Source organism: Podarcis erhardii, assembly GCF_964252035.2.
Source record: "Podarcis erhardii genome assembly, chromosome: 10".
Classification (NCBI taxonomy): domain Eukaryota; kingdom Metazoa; phylum Chordata; class Lepidosauria; order Squamata; family Lacertidae; genus Podarcis; species Podarcis erhardii.
The window spans coordinates 4,327,568-4,348,906 of NC_138500.1; the positions used below are offsets into that span (position 1 = coordinate 4,327,568).

Sequence of the window (21,339 nt, forward strand, 5' to 3'; positions counted from 1 at the left end):
ATAAAAAGGTAAAGGTAAAGGTCTGTACGGGCCAGTCCTGACAGACTCTAGGGTTGTGCGCTCATCTCACTCTAGAGGCCAGGAGCCAGCGCTGTCCGCAGACACTTCCGGGTCACGTGGGCAGCGTGACAAGCTGCATCTGACGAGCTAGCGCAGCACACGAAACGCCGTTTACCTTCCCGCTAGTAAGCGGTCCCTATTTATCTACTTGCACTTAGGGGTGTTTTCGAACTGCTAGGTTGGCAGGCGCTGGGACCGAGCGACGGGAGCGCACCCCGCCGCGGGTATTCAAACTGCCAACCTTTCGATCGGCAAGCCCTAGGCGCTGAGGCTTTTACCCACAGCGCCACCCGCGTAGTGATAAAGCGGGATATCAAATCCAAACGCTTCTTTCAGTCAATGCACAGACCAAAACACAATCGTGCTTTGAATTTTGGTCTTGTCCGAATTTCGCAGCACAATTCACCAGCCATTCTAGGCATTCCTGTTTGGATAGGCCTACTACGCAAGGTGCTTGGAAGTTTTGTAAACAAAAATCTGCCCTTTTTCCCCTTATGGGGTACCCAAGAGCCCATATAGAGTCCTTACGTAGGTTACCTTTTGGTAGGAGAAAATAACAGGGGCCAACCAGAGAATATTGAGAAGAAAAGCAGCTAGTAAGCCTGATCTTTATTGATCTGTTGCAACAGGGTGCCCCCCTCACCACACAAAGGAAGGAGGAGGAACACAGAACAAAAGTGTGCCTGCCCTTATATAGACATTTTAAATTCCCTCCCTGGAGTCCAAGACCACCCCCAGAAACATCCTACCTACATCACAGAAAGGGCGGTCTACATCAGAAATCTGAGTGCTTTGTTTACCTCCTGCCTGCCAGGTTACCTGTTTAATGGTCACTTGACTGGATTGCCTGGGGAGCCTGGCCAGTCTTTTGTAATGATAAATACTTAGTTCCTGAGCCAGGTCACAGGCTCACACCCTATTCATACCTTAAATGTGCCCTTAAGACAGGATTTGTGAAGGAAAAAGACAATGGGGAGGCTTTTCCATTTTCCTTTGACCTTGCAGAGAAAACATTTGGTCAGTTTGGGAATCAAAATGGTTTCAGGTTGGTCTTCCTGTGCTGATCTATGTATGTGCTTGGGTGGTACATTTATGAACATTTCATCTGTATTTGAGACCTTAAAATTCTTATCACAGAAGGTGGATGCGAGTTCCCTGTAACTTGGATTCTCACAGGGAGGGAACCGCCAGAAGGCCCTCGGTGCTGGATCTCAGTGTCCGGGCAGAACGATGGGGGTGGAGACGCTCCTTCAGGTATACTGGACCGAGGCCGTTTAGGGCTTTAAAGGTCAGCACCAACACTTTGAATTGTGCCCGGAAATGTATTGGGAGCCAATGTAGGACTTTCAAGACCCTTGCCACATTCTGGATTAATTGTAGTTTCCGGGTCACCTTCAAAGGTAGCCCCACGTAGAGCACATTGCAGTAGTCCAAGCGGGAGATAACCAGAGCATGCACCACTCTGGCCAGACAGTCCACGGGCAGGGAGGGTCTCAGCCTGGGTACCAGATGGTAAACAGCTGCCCTGGACACAGAATTGACTTGTGCCTCCATCGAATACAGTAAATGCTCATAAATGTGTAAGGCAAACACACATACATAAGCAGATAAGCCACAGGTCTGAAATAGTACAGGAGGGCAATCCTGAAGCCATCTGGACTCTCCTCAAAGGGCCTCAGATATTTCTCTGCAAGGAAGCTTTCCAATTGTCTTTTCACTTGCAAATCCCATGAACCAAACTTCCTGGAATGTAGTTGTGGCACCCAGAACTGGACACAGGTGTGGTAGTTTGAAAGTAGCTGGACACAGAGGCGGGACACATCAAATTGCTGAGAAATTTTGTTATGGTGTACAGAACAGAACCAAAGTAGGATTGCAATCTGCACTGACGAACGTTGCCTCTTCTTTTCAGTTACTGGAATGAATTAAGCAAGGTCCCTGGGCCAGTACTGGAAGAATGTGTTGAAGTTCTCAATGAATGCAGTACTCCAGGCCTCTGCTGGGAAGATGCAGACTGCACTGATCAAAGAAGCCCAGTTTGTGTGATGTTCCCAGACTCAATATATTTGCCTTAAGCTCTACACAAGAGGGAAAAAATGGGCAGAGGACCATTTCATCCCAAGAAACCAAAGGATAACCCAGTCAGCTAGCAGACGCAGAGAGACGGGGAAGGAATCCACTCCGCTTTCTGGCTCTCACACCTTATCAATAATGTTGCTTCCCTAAACTGGGAGACCTTATTTTGAACCCCTCAAAGATGCAGATGATGAAGACCCAAAATAAAACCATTTGCCTCCTCACGCTCTCCTTTCCCAGTTTTCCATCTTTGGGGGAGTTTCCTCACGAGCACCACGAATAATAATATTTTTTTAAAAAAAATTATCTGGAAATGTCATGTAGCAGGAAAGGAGGAGAAATGCTCTTTGAAGTTCTCCACCAAACCTCTTCGTTGAAATAAATAAAGGAGTGTCTCTCCACCGTGGCGTAGCACGTGTTCCTAATCTGGACAAGACGCCCTTTTAAGATCCATCGAAAGGCGAGAGAGTGTGGTGTAGTGGTGAGAGGGTTGGGCTAGGACCTGGGAGAGACCAGCGTTCGGAGCCCCACTGGGCCTTGAAGCTGACAGGGTGACCTTGAGGGGCCAGTCCCTGGCTCTCAGCCTAACCCATGGGTCAGCAAACTAAGGCCCGGGGGCCGGATCTGGCCCAATTGCCTTCTGGATCTGGGAAGGAGGCTCAGATTCCAGGAAGGGGTGGTGGGACGATGATGAGGGGTCAGAAGGAGAGGACTGGGAGGAGAAGGATGTGTCGTGAGCAGAAGAGGCAACAGGGCTTAGTGAGCTGGGAGAGTCGGTGGCAGAGAGGAGTCCAGAATCAGAGGTGGAAGCTGAAGCAGGAGAGGAAGGGGTCCAAGAGGCAGGCAGGAATCAGTCTGGTGAAGAGTCATGGGTATCCCCTCCTGCTGCTGAGACAAGCTCTCCTCTCCCTGGTCTCCCAGAACCAGGAGTGGCATGAAGCTGGGGGAGCAGAGACAGACTTGCACAGTCTCCAATTGCTTGGGGGCAACCCTGGAGAGGAGGGGACAGCTGTGGGGAGGCCCAGAAGCTGTAGTCTCAGCAACTGCTGCCTGGGGGGCAAGACCTGAGCTGCCGTGCTCATTAGGCCTGACACTCCTATGCTGATCCTGTTTTGCTAATAAAGAGTTAACTGCAACTCAATCGGTGTGATTTATTGCTGGTTCACTGTTGGTTAAATGAGGCTGCTGGAAGGAAAAGGTGGGGTAGAAATGCAATTAACAAACAAATTAACCAGGTCCTTTGCTGTTAACCAGGTCCTTTGCTTTGTGCACCAATCACCCTCCCAGGACCACTGTGTCTAATTTTGTGAGAATTCAGAGAAGTGTAGATTTTGAAGGCTGGCTATGTTTTGGTTCTCCTGTTGTTCCAGAAAGTTCAAATTAGTTCACCTCTAAATGTAAACTAAATCCATTTCCCCCCATTGTAGCTCCTCCAGATCACCTGATTTTTTAAATGTTTTTATTTAATTCTTGATTTCCCCCTTCCCTCCCCCAAAGCTTAAGTGGATGTTGGAAAATGTCGGGACTTCACTGAGCATTTTTTCAGCTTTATGGGGGCAGTTGTATAACAATGAGTACAGTGGTGCCCCGCAAGACGAATGCCTCGCAAGACGGAAAACTCGCTAGACAAAAGAGTTTTCCGTTTTGGAGGTGCTTCGCAAAACGAATTTCCTATGGGCTTGCTTCGCAAGATGAAAATGTCTTGCGAGTTCCTGCGGGGGTTTTTCTCTCCCCCCCCCTTTTCTAAGCCGCTAAGCCGTTTATCCGATAAGCCGATAAGCCGCTAAAAGCCACTAAACCGCTAATAGCGCTAATCCGTCAATGGGCTTGCTTCGCAAGACGAAAAAACCGCTAGACGAAGAGACTCGCGGAACGGATTCTTTTCATCTTGCGAGGCACCACTGTATTCATTCTGCCTTCATTCTGATTTGCTCACAGGATGTTCACATGTATTGCTGTTACAGATAGGTAGCCGTGTTGGTCTGCCATAGTCAAAACAAAATAAATTTTTTTTCCTTCCAGTAGCACCTTAAAGACCAACTAAGTTAGTTCTTGGTATGAGCTTTCGTGTGCATGCACACTTCTTCAGATACACTGAAACAGAAGTCACCAGCCATTTTTCACCTTCTCACCCCTTGCTTTTTCCTGTAAGACCTATTGCAGTCGTTAAGAGTCGTCAACAGGCTCATCACAGCTATCTGCCAATCACCCAATCCCACCACCCTTCTGAGTAATACCCCTCCCCACCTTCTCACTATATAGAAGGGTCTGGTGACTTCTGTTTCAGTGTATCTGAAGAAGTGTGCATGCACACGAAAGCTCATACCAAGAACTAACATGTATTGCTGTTATTCATTCGTTCACCCCACATTTCCCAACGCATTTTCTTAGTGCTTTCCCAAAAATCTGTGGGTATTTTAAGAGGAATCGTTATGCTATGGCAGGCATGTCCAACAGGTCAATCACAATGTACTGGTCGATTGCAGGGTTTCCTTGATTGATCCTGGTTGATCTATGGACCCCCTGCTATGGACCCCCTCCCCCAGGGCCAGGGCCTTCTCAGTAATGGCTCCGACCTGGTGGAATGCTCTGTCCCATGAGACCAGCCAAGCATCCTGTTGTCCACCAGGTATAGCATGGAGAGCTCAGCTGGTTAGAACATGGTGCTAATAACTCCAGGGTTGCAGGTTCGAGCCCCGCACAGGACAGGTGCATATTCATTCCTGCATTAGATAATAATAATAATATTAATAATAATAATGGTCTGAGGTTGGGTCCCCTCCAACTCTACAAGGTGCTGGTCTTGACCTTTAAAGCCCTTTGTGGCATAGGGCCCTCATATTTGTCAGCATCGCCCTTGAGCCAGTGCCACCAACTGGACTCATCTACTTCAGCCCCGACTGGGCTAGGCGAGCTGGGGTAGCACTTCCAGAGACCACCTTCAGCACAGGAACAGGTCAAAGTGCTGTGGACTCACAGCTTAGAGTTGTGAGCACCGGATTCACTCCCACAAGAAGACAGTCGTCGCACAGCAGAGTATATAAACGACTCGGAGAGCAGCTCTGTAGAATATCTTCTTTATTCTATCTACAGCTATAATACACAACTATATACAGAGCTAAATGAGGTCTAAGCATAAATGAATGCTGCACTGAGTGTCTGCAGCTGCTCTTAGCAGCAACCTTATCTATACACACGATCTCTAACACGCAGTCTCTCTCTCTCTCCGACACACTGACTGACTGACTCTTTGATGTGGTGCTGGAGCAGAATAAGTAGAGAGCAGAACACTGCCCCTCCTCTCTGGAGAATCAGCAGACTCATCAAGAGATTCTTGGATATGGGAGGGGTGAAATCTCCTCAGTATTACAGGACTGCCTCTCCTGGTCTGCCCCGCAGAGGACCTTGGGGTCCATGAATAATCACAGTTTAGAGGTCCCTGAGGAAGTCAGACTATCCTCCACCAGGGCCAGGGCCTTCTCAGTGATGGCTCCGACCTGGTGGAATGCTCTGTCCCATGAAACCAGGGCCCTGCAGGATTTGACCTCCTTCTATCGGGCCTGTAAGACAAAGCTATTCCACCTGGCTTTCAATATGAACTTAGCCTGATCTTTTATTCCCCTTCCTTTCCCCTTTTTATGAAGATTACCCGCTCTGGGATCCCACAGCTAATTCTCCCCTGGTCTCCTCGCTGGCCCAAAGAGGACTAAATTAGCCAGCTAGCCCTGGTGATCATCTAATGTTTATTGGATGGATTTACCCCGTAAATTGATTGTTGAATTCTAAATTTATCGTTACTCACATTTTATACTGTATTTTATGCTGTTTCTTGTTGCATCAATTAAGTGTTTTCAATTTGTTGTTAGCCGCCCTGAGCCCGGTTTCCTGAACCGGGAAGGGCGGGGTATAAATAAAATTTATTATCATTATTATTATTATTATTATTATTATTATTATTATTATTAAAGAATGAAGTCACTACATCAGGAAGTAATGGACGTAGGAGCGGAAATCAGGAGCGGAAAACCTGATTTTAAAAAAAAGAAATTGTATTAAATTTAAATAATTTGGACCGATTTGTAAACATGTGGAAAAACAATAAAAAATAATGGGGGGGTGGGGAATCAATAGTCTCAAGACATTCTGAGAAATGAAAATTTATTTACTTTAATGTTCTGGGGACTTCTGAAGGGAAATGGCCACAACACTGCCATGAGATGGGGGAGAGAAGGGGGTCCTGATCCGACGACATGTTGGGATCACAACCACATACCCACACCGGCTTCTGCGCCTCCTTCTCCTCTTCCACAGCTGCTCAACTCCAGCCAAACCGGAGCGCCGTCTGACACATGACGTAAGCCAATTCCTCACACTCCTGGGAGAAAAGCGATCCGTTTTGGAGGTAGGCGCAGCCCTTGGGCGACAGCTTTCCATGCCTGCAACACAGAAAGGGAGAAGATGTTGGTTTGTCTTTATCTTAAGGTTAATGGTGCTACTCAGAGGTGCATGTTTGCAGTTTGACCTACTTAGCTGCACACCTGTGGTCCCTCTCTCTCTTTTTTTAAAAAAAATAATTAATTGGTTTTTCCATGTATACATCCTCTAACAATATTTCTCTAACAATTTTCCGTATCCCACCCCCTCCACCCCTGGACTTCCCTCATATTCCCATTTTGTTTTATTTCCATATTACTCACCCTGTGTGCTGTTTCCCAAAATTTTCCCAATACATATAATCTTACTTTTTGTTATATACAATTGTGTTCATTTAGTCAAACCCTGCCAATGAGTCCAATTCTTTATGTTGCTTCTTCATATATCTTGTAAATGGTTCCCCGGTCTTGGCTGGGGAGGGCGGGGTATAAATAAAATTATTATTATTATTATTATTATTATTATTATTATTGTATTTGTTATCCTTTTCATGTAATTTATCTGTTAATTTTGCCAGTTCTGCATGTTCCGTAAGTTATGCACGAGTGATGGCTTGCAGTTTTTGACGGTTACGTTTCTGAAAATAAAACTAAGCAAAGATATTGTGGACAGCCTTTTATTTCTACGCAGGCCCATCTTTACCACTGGGCGTAGTGGAGCAGCAAGCTAGGGCGCCAAGCAGTGGAGGACGCTAGGCGGAGAGTCCGGGGAGAGTCTGGGGAGGGGAGAGCGGGGAGGTAAGCGAGGCAGAGCGGGGGCTTGGTGCATGCGCACCTCCAGCGCCCGTCGGAGGCGGAAAGGCTTCGGGTGCTTTCCCGCGGCCCAGAGCTCTCTCCGCTGGCTTCGCAACACACCACCTCCTCAGCTGCGTGGTGTGTGCTTGCATCCCAAGCTCTGAACATACCGTATTTTTCGCTCTATAAGACACACTTTCCCCCTCCTAAAAAGTAAGGGGAAATGTGTGTGCGACTGATGGAGCGAATGCAGGCGGGAGGCTCTGCTCAGTGCTCCCTTTAAAGAGCCGCGTGGAGCGTGTGTGCGGTTCTTGCCGCACACACACTCTGCGCGCTCTTTAAAGGGAGCGCGGCTCTTGGAGGCTCCCCTTGCCCAGGAGAGGCTGCACACGGCCAAGCAAGAAGCCAAGACAGCCAGCGGGATCGCTGCGATTCCACTGACTGTCCTGGCTTCTTGCTTGGCCGTGCGCAGCCTCCCCAGTCCGGGAGTGGCTGCATGCGGCTATCCCATAAGCCAGGGCAGCCAGCGGGATCAGTGCACAGCGATCCCACTTGCTGTCCTGGCTTCTAGGATTCAGAATATTTTTTTTTTCTTGTTTTCCTCTTCCAAAAACTAGGTGCGTCTTATGGTCTGGTGCATCTTATGCAGCAAAAAATACAGTAATAAACGTGACTCTATCATTGCTCCCCCTGTCCACTCTACCTTGAAAGATCCCCGCGCTCGAGGCTACACACTGCAACTGCTGCCTCCTCCATCACCCCTCCCTCCTTCCCCTGCTTCTCCACCACTTTGCAGGGAGCCTGCCTCCTCCCACTGCCCCTCCATGGTTTATTGAATATTTACAAGTACAGTGGTACCTTGGTTCTCGGACGGCTTACTTCCTGAACAAATCGGCTCTCGAGTGCCACAAGTAAGTGTTCCGGTTTGCGAACAATTTTTGGAAGTCGAACATCCGACGCGGCTTCCGTTTGAGTGCAGGAAGCTCCTGAAGCCAATCGGAAGCCACGCCTTGGTTTTTGTACAGTTTGGGGAGGCGAACGGACTCCCGGAACGAATTCTGTTTGGGAACCAAAGTACCACTGTAAACTGTAAACAGATAAGAACACTGGCAGGATTATTGTAATAATATTTAAAGTATATATTTAAAGTAGATGAATAAATGAGCAAATTCAGTTAATTTGAAATATACAGAAAATATAAAAAATTATAATTAAGGAACCACAGAAAGAAAGGGAAGGAAGTCGAGTTTTGAAATATTAAAACACGCTTTTTAACATGTTAAAGGTGCGCTTTCCTTAATGAGGCCACTCGCCGCTGGTGCCTTTCCACCTTTCGGCTACTGTTTGCAAACCGGGACACTACTTCCGGTTTTGCTGAGTTCGCATACCAAATAGTTAGTAAACAGGGCTGTTCTTAAACCAAGATACCACTGTACTGAAATGTATAAAATTGAAAATCATAAATATAATGAAGATGATGATGATGATGATGATGATGATGAAATATAGCTTAATAATGAGTACCCAATCTTGTGACAAATGAGTGAGGGAGTATGGGGGTGCCAGAGTCACTTACATTTTGGGGTCATAGAGAGAGCCATCTGCCCATTTCCATTGCTTCGTGATGACGTCGTACATCAGGCCCACCCAAAATTTGTAGTATTTATTCTTGCCGCGGTGCTGGCGGAAATGTTTCCTTGATTCAAACCGCAGGAAGTTCTGCAAGGCAAAGCCACAAGCACCCTGCCTTCAGGAGGGGAGATACACCACTGCCCTTCAACCTAATTTTCAAAAACCCAAGTATGTGAGCTGTCAGTTCAAGACCCCGGCAAGAGAAATCTGCCTCTCTTCCCTTGCAACCAGCTCAGCGAAACATGGGAGGAGAGGAGCAAAGGGATGGCAGAAAGCAATAAGGCAGGGGTCGGCAAGGCCACATCACTCCCACGGAGATCCTCTTGACCTCCCATTTCCTTGACCTCTGAAGGGAGGGCGTTCCACAGGGCGGGTGCCACTACCGAGAAGGCCCTCTGCCTGGTTCCCTGTAACTTGGCTTCTCGCAGTGAGGGAACCGCCAGAAGACTCTTGGAGCTGGACCACAATGTCTGGGCAGAAAGATGGGGGTGGAGACGCTCCTTCAGGTATACTGGACCGAGTACTGGACCGAGGCCGTTTAGGGCCTCAAGTCTTGAGATTGGTATTTTTACTTCTAACAGTACCTATTGGGTTTTGGGGTTTTTTAAAAAAATCACTGATTATTCTCTAAGGACACAGTCCAGCCATCAAATGGGTTGATTTAAAGGTATAATACCGTATTTTTCGCTCTATAAGACGCACCCAACCATAAGCCGCACCTAGTTTTAGAGGAGGAGAACAAGAAAAAAAATATTCTCTCTCTCTCTCTGTGCAGAGCCTCTCCAGCAAAGCGGGAGGAGAAATGGAAGGGGCTCCGTTTCTCCTCCTGCTTCGCTGAAGGGGTGCTGCGCAGCTTTCCCTCTCTGTGCAGCACCTCTCCAGTGAAGTGAAGTCAGAACAGCAAGAGGGATCGCTGCGCAGCGAAAGCATTCCTCCCGTTGCCCAGAAGAGGTTTTGCGCGGCTATCCCTGAAGCCAGGAGAGCAAGAGGGATCAGTGCGCACCGATCCCTCTTGCTTTCCTGGCTTCAGCGATAGCTGCGCAGCCTGCATTCGCTCCATAAGACGCACACACATTTCCCCTTACTTTTTAGGAAGGGGAAAGTGTGTCTTATAGAGCGAAAAATACGGTATATGGTGGGCGCACAGCTGAACTACTGCTAGGTGATATGGGGTGAGGAATGGGAGGGGGGGACCCTGAAGCTTTCGAGCCTTGCCCATCTCCATCTCCGCAGCAAACCGGACAAGCCCCAGTACCATCTGTTCTGTGTCGCTGTGGATGACCGCCAGGGAGGAGAACTCGTCTCTGCAGAAGCCCATGCTGGAACGCCAGCCCATCTTCCTTTCTCGGAAAAGGTAGCAGGAATCTTTGTGCTGCAACCACTGCATCTTGCACACACTGCAGTTGATAGCTAAAGGGCGGGGGTGGTTGTGCATGAAAAGCTTGGCAGTGGTACAGAAGTATCATTTATCCCCCTTCCCTACCCCTAAATGGGCCGGAATGGTGACAGGCAGTGCCGGATTTACGTATAAGCTAAACAAGCTATAGCTTAGGGCCCCGCTCTCTTGGGCCCCCAATAAAAATTTAATGGGGGAAAAAACTGGGTATACATTTCCAAAATATAAGATAAAAATAAAATAAAATAAAACCTACATACAGTTAGAGCTTAGTAATTATTTTAATATACAGCCATACCACGGGTTACAGGCGCTTCATGTTGAGCTTTTTCGGGTTACAGACACGCCAAAACATGGAACGAGTTACTTCCAGGCTTCAGCACTAAATTGCAGAAGCACTAAATTGCTCTTTGTGCATGTGCAGAAATGCCAAATCGCAACCAGCACATGCGCAGATGCGCCACGGCAGGTTGCGAACATGCATCCTGCATGGATCATGTTCGCAACCTGAGTGTCCACTATACTTCTTCTTACTTGTATTTCACTATTAATATGTTGTTGTTGTTTAGTCGTTTAGTGGTGTCCGCCTCTTTGTGACCCGCTGGACCAGAGCACGCCAGGCACTCCTGTCTTCCACTGCCTCCTGCAGTTTGGTCAAACTCATGCTGGTCACTTTGAGAACACTGTCCCACCATCTCGTCCTCTGTCTTCCCCTTCTCCTTGTGCCCTCCATCTTTCCCAACATCAGGGTCTTTTCCAGGGCGTCTTCTCTTCTCATGAGGTGGCCAAAGTCTTGGAGCCTCAGCTTCAGGATCTTCTTAATTGTATTTCAATTCAACCATTACTTTGATAAAATACATTTTTTTGTCATGTGCAAATGGCTTGAGATACCTATGAGGTCCATATAGCATTTATTCAACACACAAAAATCAGTGACAATATGTTGTTGACAAAGGACAGCTGGACATAGAAAGGGCCCCATTACCTGCAGGAGCTGAGGGCCTCATCAAACCCATTTCCGGCCCTGGAGATGTTTGTTGCAATAGCTGGAGGTTGCAGGAGGTGCAAGGAGATCAGAAGATCTCCACGGTTCTTTATTGGTTTGTGTTTCCTTTTACTGCAAATTACAATGATTCTGTCCAGAGTGTTCTATATATTATACACTATCTGTAAATGAATAAATCACTAGCTCCGGCACCAATAATTACCTTCTTACTAAAAACTTTTCCCATTTGCAATCCTTGGCCGTTGTTTCTCCTGTGATACAATATTTTTTTGAATGAACGAATGAATAAACTGGTTTAAGAGAAGGGGGGGGACAAAACAATGCCCCCATCTACCTTTGCCGATCTGTAGCTGCCTCAGAATTTCAGTCAGGATGATGATCTGTAGCTCCATCACGTCCTTGTGACTCTCTGCCTGTTTCGACAGCTTGTCCACTTCAAAAGAGAACGAAAGACAAGACAGGTTGAGTAGGCTGAAGACCCAAATTTATCCGTGCCATTCTCACAAAGCCCCTGAGAAGGACGGGCTGCCTCTATGAAGAACATAGCTGTCAACGTTTCCCTTTTTTTAAGGGAAATTCCCTTATTCCGAATAGGATTCCTCGCAAGGAAAGGGAAAACTTGACAGCTATGGTGAAAAAGCAGCCCTGGTTTTGAAGCCATTGGTTCATTGATGACCTAACCCTGCCCTGATGACCCAGAAGGATCCCATGGTTTCTAACAGGGGCCGGCAAACTACGGCTCCCTGGGCTGTTTCAGGCTCACCAGGGTTCTAAACCCGGCCCGTCGGTGCCCGGCAATTGCCCTGGCGCTGCAGACAGAGCGAGCAGCGGGGAGCGCAATTGTTCCGGCTCGGGCAGCTCCACGTGGCGATGCAGCCTCGCTGAGGAATCGGGAATTACTCGCTGCAGGTAGGACCTTTCCCGGGAGGGGCTATGTGCAAGTGGGCACAGGAGAAGCCCAAGTCCCTTTCCGTTGCAGGAAACATCTCAGGCGGCACCTCTCTAGCCGTTGCCGTCTCTATTTCTCCTCCGAAAGGGGAAGGAGCAGGAGGCGTGGAGGCACGCATGGCTTTTTGGGTTGGGATCCCTCAGCTGGGAAGGGAGGCTTTGCGCTGCCTGTCGGAGCAGCCCCAATCCCATTCCTACTTGTGTGAAAGCAATAGGGGGCAAGTAGCTCTCATTTAGGCAGCGTGAAGCCTCCCTTCCCATCGAAGCAGCCCCAATCCCATTCCTACTTGGTGCATTTTTTAAAAAAAGTTAAATTTAATTTAAATCCCTTGTGGGGGGCCGGGCAATATTTTTTTGGGGGAAATAATGAATGAACTCCTATGCCCCACAAATAACCCAGAGATGCATTTTAAATAAAAGGACACATTCTACTCATGTAAAAACACACTGATTCCCGGACCGTCTGTGGGCTGGACTGAGAAGGCGATTGGACTGGATCCGGCCCCCAGGCCTTAGTTTCCCTACCCATGCCTTAAGCCACGGGTCAGCAAACTTTTTCAGCAGGGGGCCAGTCCACTGTCCCTCAGACCTTGTGGGGGGTCAGACTATATTTTGGAAAAAAATAAGAATGAACAAATTCCTATGCCCCACAAATAACCCAGAGATGCATTTGAAATAAAAGCACACATTCTACTCATGTAAAAACATGCTGATTCCCGGACCATCCGTTGGCCGGATTGAGAAGGCGATTGGGCCACATCCGGCCCCCGGGCCTTAGTTTGCCTACCCATGCCTTAAAGTAAAGGTAAAGGGACCCCTGACCATTAGGTCCAGTCGCGGACGACTCTGGGGTTGCGGCGGCGCTCATCTCGCTTTACTGGCCGAGGGAGCCGGAGTACAGCTTCCGGGTCATGTGCTCAGCAGGACTAAGCCACTTCTGATGAACCACAGCAGCCACAGAAACACCGTTTACCTTCCCGCCAGAGCGGTACCTATTTATCTACTTGCACTTTGACGTGCTTTCGAACTGCTGGGTTGGCAGGAACAGGGACCGAGCAACGGGAGCTCACCCCGTTGCGGGGATTCGAACCGCCGACCTTCTGATCGGCAAGTCCTAGGCTCAGTGGCTTAACCCACAGCACCACCCACATCCCCTACCCATGCCTTAAGCCAGCACAAAAACGAGGTTCGTGTTTTTCTTTAAGGTGAAGGGACTCGGTCAGCCCCTTCCCTCTCGCTCGCTTACCTTGGAAGCACATGAGTGCCACCAGCGTGGCCAGAATGGCAGAGGTGAGCAGGACGCCAAAGGTGGCAGAGCGCCAGTAGCTGGTGTCTTGGAAATGGGAAGGAAAGAGACAGGTGTGAGAGGAGGAAATCCCAGGTTGCCAGGGAGATTGGTCTCTTGAGAATGAAGGTACGCAGGCATCTTAAGCCGCCGAGATATGGCGAGGGAGGGAGATACGGCCAAGCGCATGGGCTGCATGCAGGACTCAAGTTCAATCCTGGCAGCTGGCAGCATATGATGTGAAATGCTCCCCTCTGCTGCAAGTCTGAGTTGGCAACACTGGGCTAGATGGAAGAGCTCCGAAGTTTCCGGGTTCGGCCCATCCTAAACCTACAGAGAGCTAGAAATGGTGCATGGTTTTGGTTTCCCGGTGTCCAGGTCCGCCATATGCCCTGAGTTGTAACTCACGAGGTGTCCCCTCTGCTTACGGATCCGAGCAGGAGGAGAGCCCTGATGGATCAGCCCACATTTCTGCAAATGCAACCTCATGTTTCCAAATGGGACAGTTCCACTCGCCCAGTTTGCACGCACAAAAAATCCAGTATCTCACACTGGTATACTTGGCACGGAAGACTCCAATGCACTCCAATAGGCCGTGAGAAATGTCTCCCTGCTACATACCCTCCAACATTTCTCCGAGGAAAATAGGGGCATCCTATTCTAGATCAGGAAGCCTCCCCCCCCCCCAAAAAAAATACCGTATTTTTTGCTCTATAAGACTCACTTTTTCCCTCCTAAAAAGTAAGGGGAAACGTGTGTGCGTCTTATGGAGTGAATGCAGGCTTTGCAGCTATCACAGAAGCCAGAACAGCAAGAGGGATTGCTGCTTTCACTGCGCAGCGATCCCTCTTGCTGTTCTGGCTTCTGAGATTCAGAATATTTTTTTTCTTCTTGTTTTCCTTCTCCAAAAATTAGGTGCGCCTTGTGGTCTGGTGCGTCTTATAGAGCGAAAAATACGGTAAATAAAAATTTATTGTTATATTATTAAAAAAAGAGAGTCCTCTTTACCCTGAAAATAAAATACCTGCACCAATCGAAAGCCCTTCCTAAAATTTCAAAGGAAAAGGTCTCCTTAAAATCTTTACTTTTGATGCTTCAAACAGGCAACCATTTGTTAGGAGTGTTGATACCTTTCTTGTCAAGACTTTATAGGTCAACTCAAATCTAAGTCCCACAGTATTCGACGGAGCTTACTCCCGTGTAGCTGGGTAAAGACTGTGCAGCCTTACGCTGAAATCCTAAGGATTTTTGCCAGATTGGCAAAAATGTACAAAAACTGTAGCAATGTATGTTGGAGATGCAACAACGGGGCAGGGACCTTTCTACATATGTGATGGGAGTGCAAAGAGATAGTGGGATTCTGGGAAAATATCTATAATGAACTGAAAAAGATGTTTAGATTTTCATTTGGGGGGAAAAAACCAGAATCCTTTCTCCTAGGTATCATGTCAGAGGAAATAAAAAGAACCGTCAGAATATTATTTATGTATGCAACTACGGCGGCAAGGTTATTGATTGCCAAAAATTGGAAAAGCAGCAGCGTCCCAACTAAAATAGACTGGTTATCGAAAATGATGGAATACTTCCATACTGACGAACTAACAGGGAGGATAAGAGGAGATCTGGTACAATAAGTGAATAAGGAGTGGGCTATCTTTAAGGAATACATCAAAACATATGTGGGAAAAGTAGAATTTCTGACAGTGAATCCAGAAAATGATTAGAGTGAAAGGAGAGTAAAGTTAAGATAAAAGAAGAGATTAAAGAAATAATGAAATGCGTTTAAGCCAGTTGGGAAAATAAAGTAGCGTAACAAGAACAGCTGGAAGTCATGTCACTTGGTGGGTGTACGTGTGGGGAAGGAGTGTAGGTAATAATAATAATAATAATAATAATAATAATTATTATTATTATTTATTATTTATACCCTGCCCATCTGGCTGATATGTGCAGTATAGGCAGGTATTATATAGAGTAATGTAGGTATGTTTTATGTTATGAAAATGAGGTAGTGTGTTGTGAACGTGTATTGTGTAAATGTATATGTATGAGTTTTATATATTAATAAAAGAAATAAAATGAAATGAAATCCTACGGATTTTTACTCTAACCTGAGTTCTACTCCCTTTGAGGACTTACTCTCTCCTGATCATTCTCACAGTTTCTATTATTATTATTATTATTATTATTATTATTATTATTATTATTATCATCTGCCTTTTTCCCTGACACCTCACAGCTAAAATTTTATTTCATTCTATTTATCTGCAGAAGGCGTTGCACACGATCCCTTCCCTCACCCATTCGCCTCCTTTGCAACAACCCTGCGAGGGAGGTGAGGCGGAGAGGTTGCCACTGGCTCAAGGCGGCCGGCGTCAATGTGCCTACGACGTCTGCATGTGCGCCGAGATCAAATGGTTGGAGGATGGATGGCGGCTAACAGATTGAGGTTGAATCCTGACAAGACAGAAGTAGTGTTTTGGGGGGACAGGGGGCAGGCAGGTGTGGAGGACTCCCTGGTCCTGAATGGGGTAACTGTGCCCCTGAAAGACCAGGTGCGCAGCCTGGGAGTCATTCTGGACTCACAGCTGTCCATGGAGGTACAGGTCAGTTCTGTGTCCAGGGCAGCTGTCTGCCAGCTCCATCTGGTGCACAGGATGAGACCCTCCCTGCCCGCAAACTGTCTCGCCAGAGTGGTGCATGCTCTGGTTATCTCCCGTTTGGACTACTGCAATGCACTCTATGTGGGGCTACCTTTGAAGGTGACCCGGAAACTACAACTAATCCAGAACGCGGCAGCTAGACTGGTGACTGGGAGCGGCCGCCAAGACCATATAACACCGGTCTTGAAAGACCTACATTGGCTCCCAGTACGTTTCTGAGCACCATTCAAAGTATTGGGGCTGACCTTAAAAGCCCTAAACGGCCTCGGTCCAGTATATCTGAAGGAGCGTCTCCACCCCCATCGTTCTGCCCGGACACTGAGGTCCAGCTCCGAGGGCCTTCTGGCGGTTCCCTCACTGAGAGAAGCAAGGCTACAGGGAACCAGGCAGAGGGCCTTCTCGGTAGTGGCACCTGCCCTGTGCCCTTCAGATGTGAAGGAAATAAGCAGCTTTCCTATCTTTAAAAGACATCTGAAGGCAGCCCTGTTCAGGGAAGTTTTTAAAATTTAACGCTGTACTGTTTTAAACACTTGATTGGGAGCCGCCCAGTGGCTGATGGGCGGGGTATAAATAATGAATTATTATTATTATTATTATTATTATTATTATTATTATTATTGCGGGAGAAGCTTCCTGGCGTGGAACAGGGAGCCCCCATTTTCGCCGGAGAAACGTGGCAAAGGTATGCACCCTTTCCAAAAGTCGGAATTTCTTGCCAAGATGCCCCAAAATTAAGCTCATCTATCAGCCTGCATGGCGGAAGATTAGCCACAGGGACGGAGAGCTCTGCGCCATAAGAGCATGGGGAGATTGCCTTAAAAAGATGTTCAATTGTTTTTGTATGCCGCAACTGCAGCAAGAATTTTACTTGCCCAAAATTGGAAATCACAGGAAATACCAACAGTGGAAGACTGGCAGATGAAGATGTTGGACTTTTTGGAGCTGGCCGACCTGACTGGAAGAATCCGCGATCAGAAAGAGGAGGAACATGAAGAAGAATGGAATAAATTTAAGGAATATTTAGTAAAACATAATAATATAACATAAGTGGAAATACTTGAAAGTGCTCAATTTGGCTCAGGATTAAATTATGTTGAATTGTATAAAACGATGCATTGAGAATATTACGAAAAGAAAGGAAGTTAGTAATTTGAACAAGTTAATTTTATTAGAAAGTGGATATTGGAAAATTGCTAAAATGAGATTGAATGAAAATCAGTTAGGAAGGATTTGAGGAAGTCACCCAATAATGGAATGCAGTTTGGAGTTTTAACTGTAAGAAGCTGTGAATGTATGTTTGTTTTTCTTGTTTTTCTTGTTATATGTTTTTGTTATTTTGTGTTGTGTTAAATTTGGAAAATTAATAATTTTCAAAAAAAGTTCACAAAATTTTAAACACACAAACAGACAGACAGACAAACAAACATAGATCATAACCTTATTAAGATTAATCTTATTAACATTGTTAAGTGACTTCCTCGTATCCCCCGGGTTGAATTTCAGTGTATATCATTTTAACGGTTTTCCAGTATTCTTATAAAATTAACTTAATCATTTAACATCTTTCTTTCTTTCCAATTCAGCATGAAACATATTAATTCATCACATTACGCATTTAAATCCTAAGCCTATCTGTTCTTTGCAAGCTTTTCCAATTAGTTGAACTTAACATATTTAACTAAAATAGTCTTCTTCCTGGTAATCCTCCTCCTCCTTCTGATCACGGACTCTCCTGGCCAGATCGGCTAGCTCCGAAAAACCCATCATCTTCATGCGCACGGCAGGGAGTTCCGCAGGCCCGCCACGTGCTCCTTCCTTCCTGAGGTCTTAGATATATGGTAATGTTCATAACCGCACGTATATAGATCAGCACAGGAAGACCGACCTGGAACCATTCTGACTCCTAAACTGAGCAAATGTTTTCTCTGCAAGGTCAAAGTGGGAAAGCCTCCCCATTGTCATTTCCTTCACAAATCCTGTCTTAAGGGCACATTTAAGATATGAATAGGGTGTGAGCCTGTAACCTGGCCCAGGAACTAAGTATTTATCATTACAAAAGACTGGCCAGGCTCCCCAGGCAATCCAATCAAGTGACCATTAAACAGGTAACCTGGCAGACAGGAGGTAAACAAAGCACTCAGATTTCTGATGTGGACCGCCCTTTCTGTGATGTAGGTATGATGTTTCTGGGGGTGGTCTTGGACTCCAGGGAGGAAATACAATCAAGTGACCATTAAACAGGTAACCTGGCAGACGAGATAAACAACGCACTCAGATTTCTGCTGTAGACCGCCCTTTCTGTGATGTAGGTATGATGTATCTGAGGGGTGGTCTTAGGTTACACCCCTTCTGTGATGTATGTATGATGTTCCTGGGGGTGGTCTTGATCTACAGTGGCAATTTCAAAAGTCTTTATAAGGCCTTGCGCGCCATTTTTCTGGGTTCCTCCTCCTTTCCTGCAGGTGAGAGGAGCACCCTGTTGCAACAGATCAATAAAGATCAGGCTTACTAGCTGCTTTGCTTCTCAATATTCTCTGCTTGGCCTCTTTTATTCTCTCCTACCAATAGGGAACCTATGTCGGGACTCTATATGGGCTCTTGGGTACCCCATAAGGGGAAAAGGGCAATTTTTGTTTACAACAGGCTCGGCCGCCTTCCTCCTCACCCTCTTCATCCTCCAGGCGTTTTCTGCTGGCGATGGTGACCCGTGACCTGTCGGGAGTGTTAGAGCGGAAAGAGCGCGCCGAGCGGGCGACGTTGAGCATGGGTCTTCCGGGGAGCGCCTTCCGGCGACCGCCCCTGCCCCCCCAACCCCCCCCCCAAATAAACCTCCCGAGGAACAAGGAGAGTCTTTGTGGCCCCCCAAAAAAGGGTTCAGGCACCCTGCGAGGCTGAACCGCGGACTAAAGGCGCCCGCCTTTCGCACTCAGCTCCGGGGAAAGGGAGAAGGCTGCTGCTCCCCAGGAAGACCTGCTTGGAAAGAGGGGCTTCTTCTGTGGGGCTTCAGGGCACAGCCACAAGGGGGGGGGGGCAGCCTCAGGCTGGGGAAAGGGAGGCAGGATGGGAGTTGTAGTTCCCAGGCGCCGGCGAATCCCTCAGGGCGTTGAATCTGGTGGGGTGGCAGACTCCATTTCCCACAATGCACCCCTGCGGCCCCACAGAAGGCAGAAATAAAGAAATTCACAGGTGTCTCCTCAGGGCCTCAAATCTGGTGGGGGGGACGGACGGACGAGGGACTACATTTCCCACAATGCACCTCTGCGGCCCCACAGAAGACGAAAAAACAAACACCCCCCCCAACCCCCCCCCGCCAAAAATCCCCCAGCAACACTGGGTTAAAGTTGAATGCGAAAGTAGTAATAATAATAATAATAATAATAATAATAATAATAATAATAATAATTTATTTTTTATACCCCACCCATCTGGCTGAGCTTCCCCAGCCACTCTGGGCGGCTTCCAACCGAATATTAAAAACACGATAAATCCATCAAACCCTAAAAACTTCCCTAAATGAGGGAGAGCTCTGAAATAGAATAAAATAAATGAATAAAATAAATCAATAAAATAAATGAATAAATAAGTGAGGAATGGTGAATAAACAAACAGATGATAAAGAGTTAAATAAAAACGGCGATCAATAAATAAGTAAATAAATGACAATTGCAAACAAATAAACCTCAAATAACGCCAAGCGAATAAATGCCTAACGACCAATAAAATGAAGAACGAATAGACGAAATCGGTTTGTTTCATTCATGGGGTTGGCCGCTTGCTCTTATCTTGCGACACAAAAACAGGCTTGCAAAACCCACGAAAGCAAAGAAGGAAAAGTCCTTTAAAAAGATGCATCGAATGAATGAATGAATGAATGCAAAGTGGAAGAAATGCATTTGTTTAAAACATCCCGTCCGGCTTTTAAAAGGCCAGAGACAATAGTGAAAGGCCAAAGGCCGCATTGCAGGAGAATGTTTTTCTGGGTTATTTTATTTTATTTTATTTTATTTATGTCCGTGCCAAAAGAAAGGGTGGGGGGTGGGGAGAAGAAAAGGGCAACGTAAGGAAAAACTGCATTTAATGGCACAAAACGCCATTTGGCGCCTTCCAGAAATGGCAGCCATTTTGTGCCCCTTCAGGGCCTCCCGGCAGCCATTTTGTGAGACCACGTCAGCCATGTTTTGACAGGCACTCGAATCAAATTCTCAAATTTAAAAATGTCCCCGCTTTCCCACCAAAGGGACCCCGAATTTCTCCTCTTATCGTGGGGTCTATCCCTGAGAGAGGGAAAAAACTTATCTAAAGGATTCTAGAAGATTTTTGGAAGTGGGACCCCTAAGGGTCATCTATCCCAACCCCGGTCCATGCAGAAACCTTGGCAACATGGCTCTCTGGGACGTCCCGAAACCTTGGCTTCCCCAGCTTTATTTATTTTATTTTTTCAGTTCCTACATCAATTCATTACAATTAACCTATTCTAACAATATACAAATAGTAATAGAAAATTACACAACATCACTTTTGACTTGCTGAAGTTTTCATATTACACTTTTAGCTCTTTATCGCTTTCTTAACGTATCAAAAAGAGAAAGACCAAGAAAGGAGACACATACAAAAAAAAGGAAAAAGAAAGGGGGAAAGGAAAAAGAAGACAAAACAAACACATTTGGCTTCCGATTAGACTCATTGTATTATTATTTCTACAATTTTTGCCATCTTATTGTATTTCTTTCCTTGTTTTCGTCCGATAGCAAAAAAACATTATATTTGTTGTTTTGCAAGGACCATTCTATTTCTGCCAGGAGGTATTTGTTGTTGTAATGCTTTTCCAAATACTCTTTAAAGATTTTCCATTCTTTCTGTACTTTATTTACTTATTTATACCCAACAACAGTTTGTTTATTTATTTTTTTATGCCCAACAATAACAACAACAACTACTACTTATTTATTTATACTCCACCCATCTGACCGGCTTCCAACAAAAGATTAAGAATACATTAAAATGTCAAGACATTAAAAACCATAACCATAGATATCTGGGACCCTGGAGAATCGATAGAATCGGGGTCTGAATCCCGTCCGTCCCCCCCGCTGCCAGGCTGTGCC

General features: G+C 46.4%; 1 protein-coding gene across 1 annotated transcript; it reads right to left on the minus strand.

Annotated features, from left to right (window-relative positions):
- Positions 1-6,286: 6,286 nt before the first annotated feature.
- On the minus strand, positions 6,287-19,424 carry LOC309351976 (C-type lectin domain family 9 member A-like). The gene is made up of 6 exons (XM_081880212.1): positions 18,900-19,424; positions 13,533-13,619; positions 11,673-11,771; positions 10,192-10,346; positions 8,881-9,023; positions 6,287-6,572 (listed from the first exon to the last, which is right to left on the minus strand). The coding sequence occupies exons 1-6, from the start codon at positions 18,997-18,999 to the stop codon at positions 6,452-6,454; spliced, it is 705 nt and encodes a 234-aa protein (XP_081736338.1). The 5' UTR covers positions 19,000-19,424; the 3' UTR covers positions 6,287-6,451.
- Between the last annotated feature and the right edge of the window lie 1,915 nt (positions 19,425-21,339).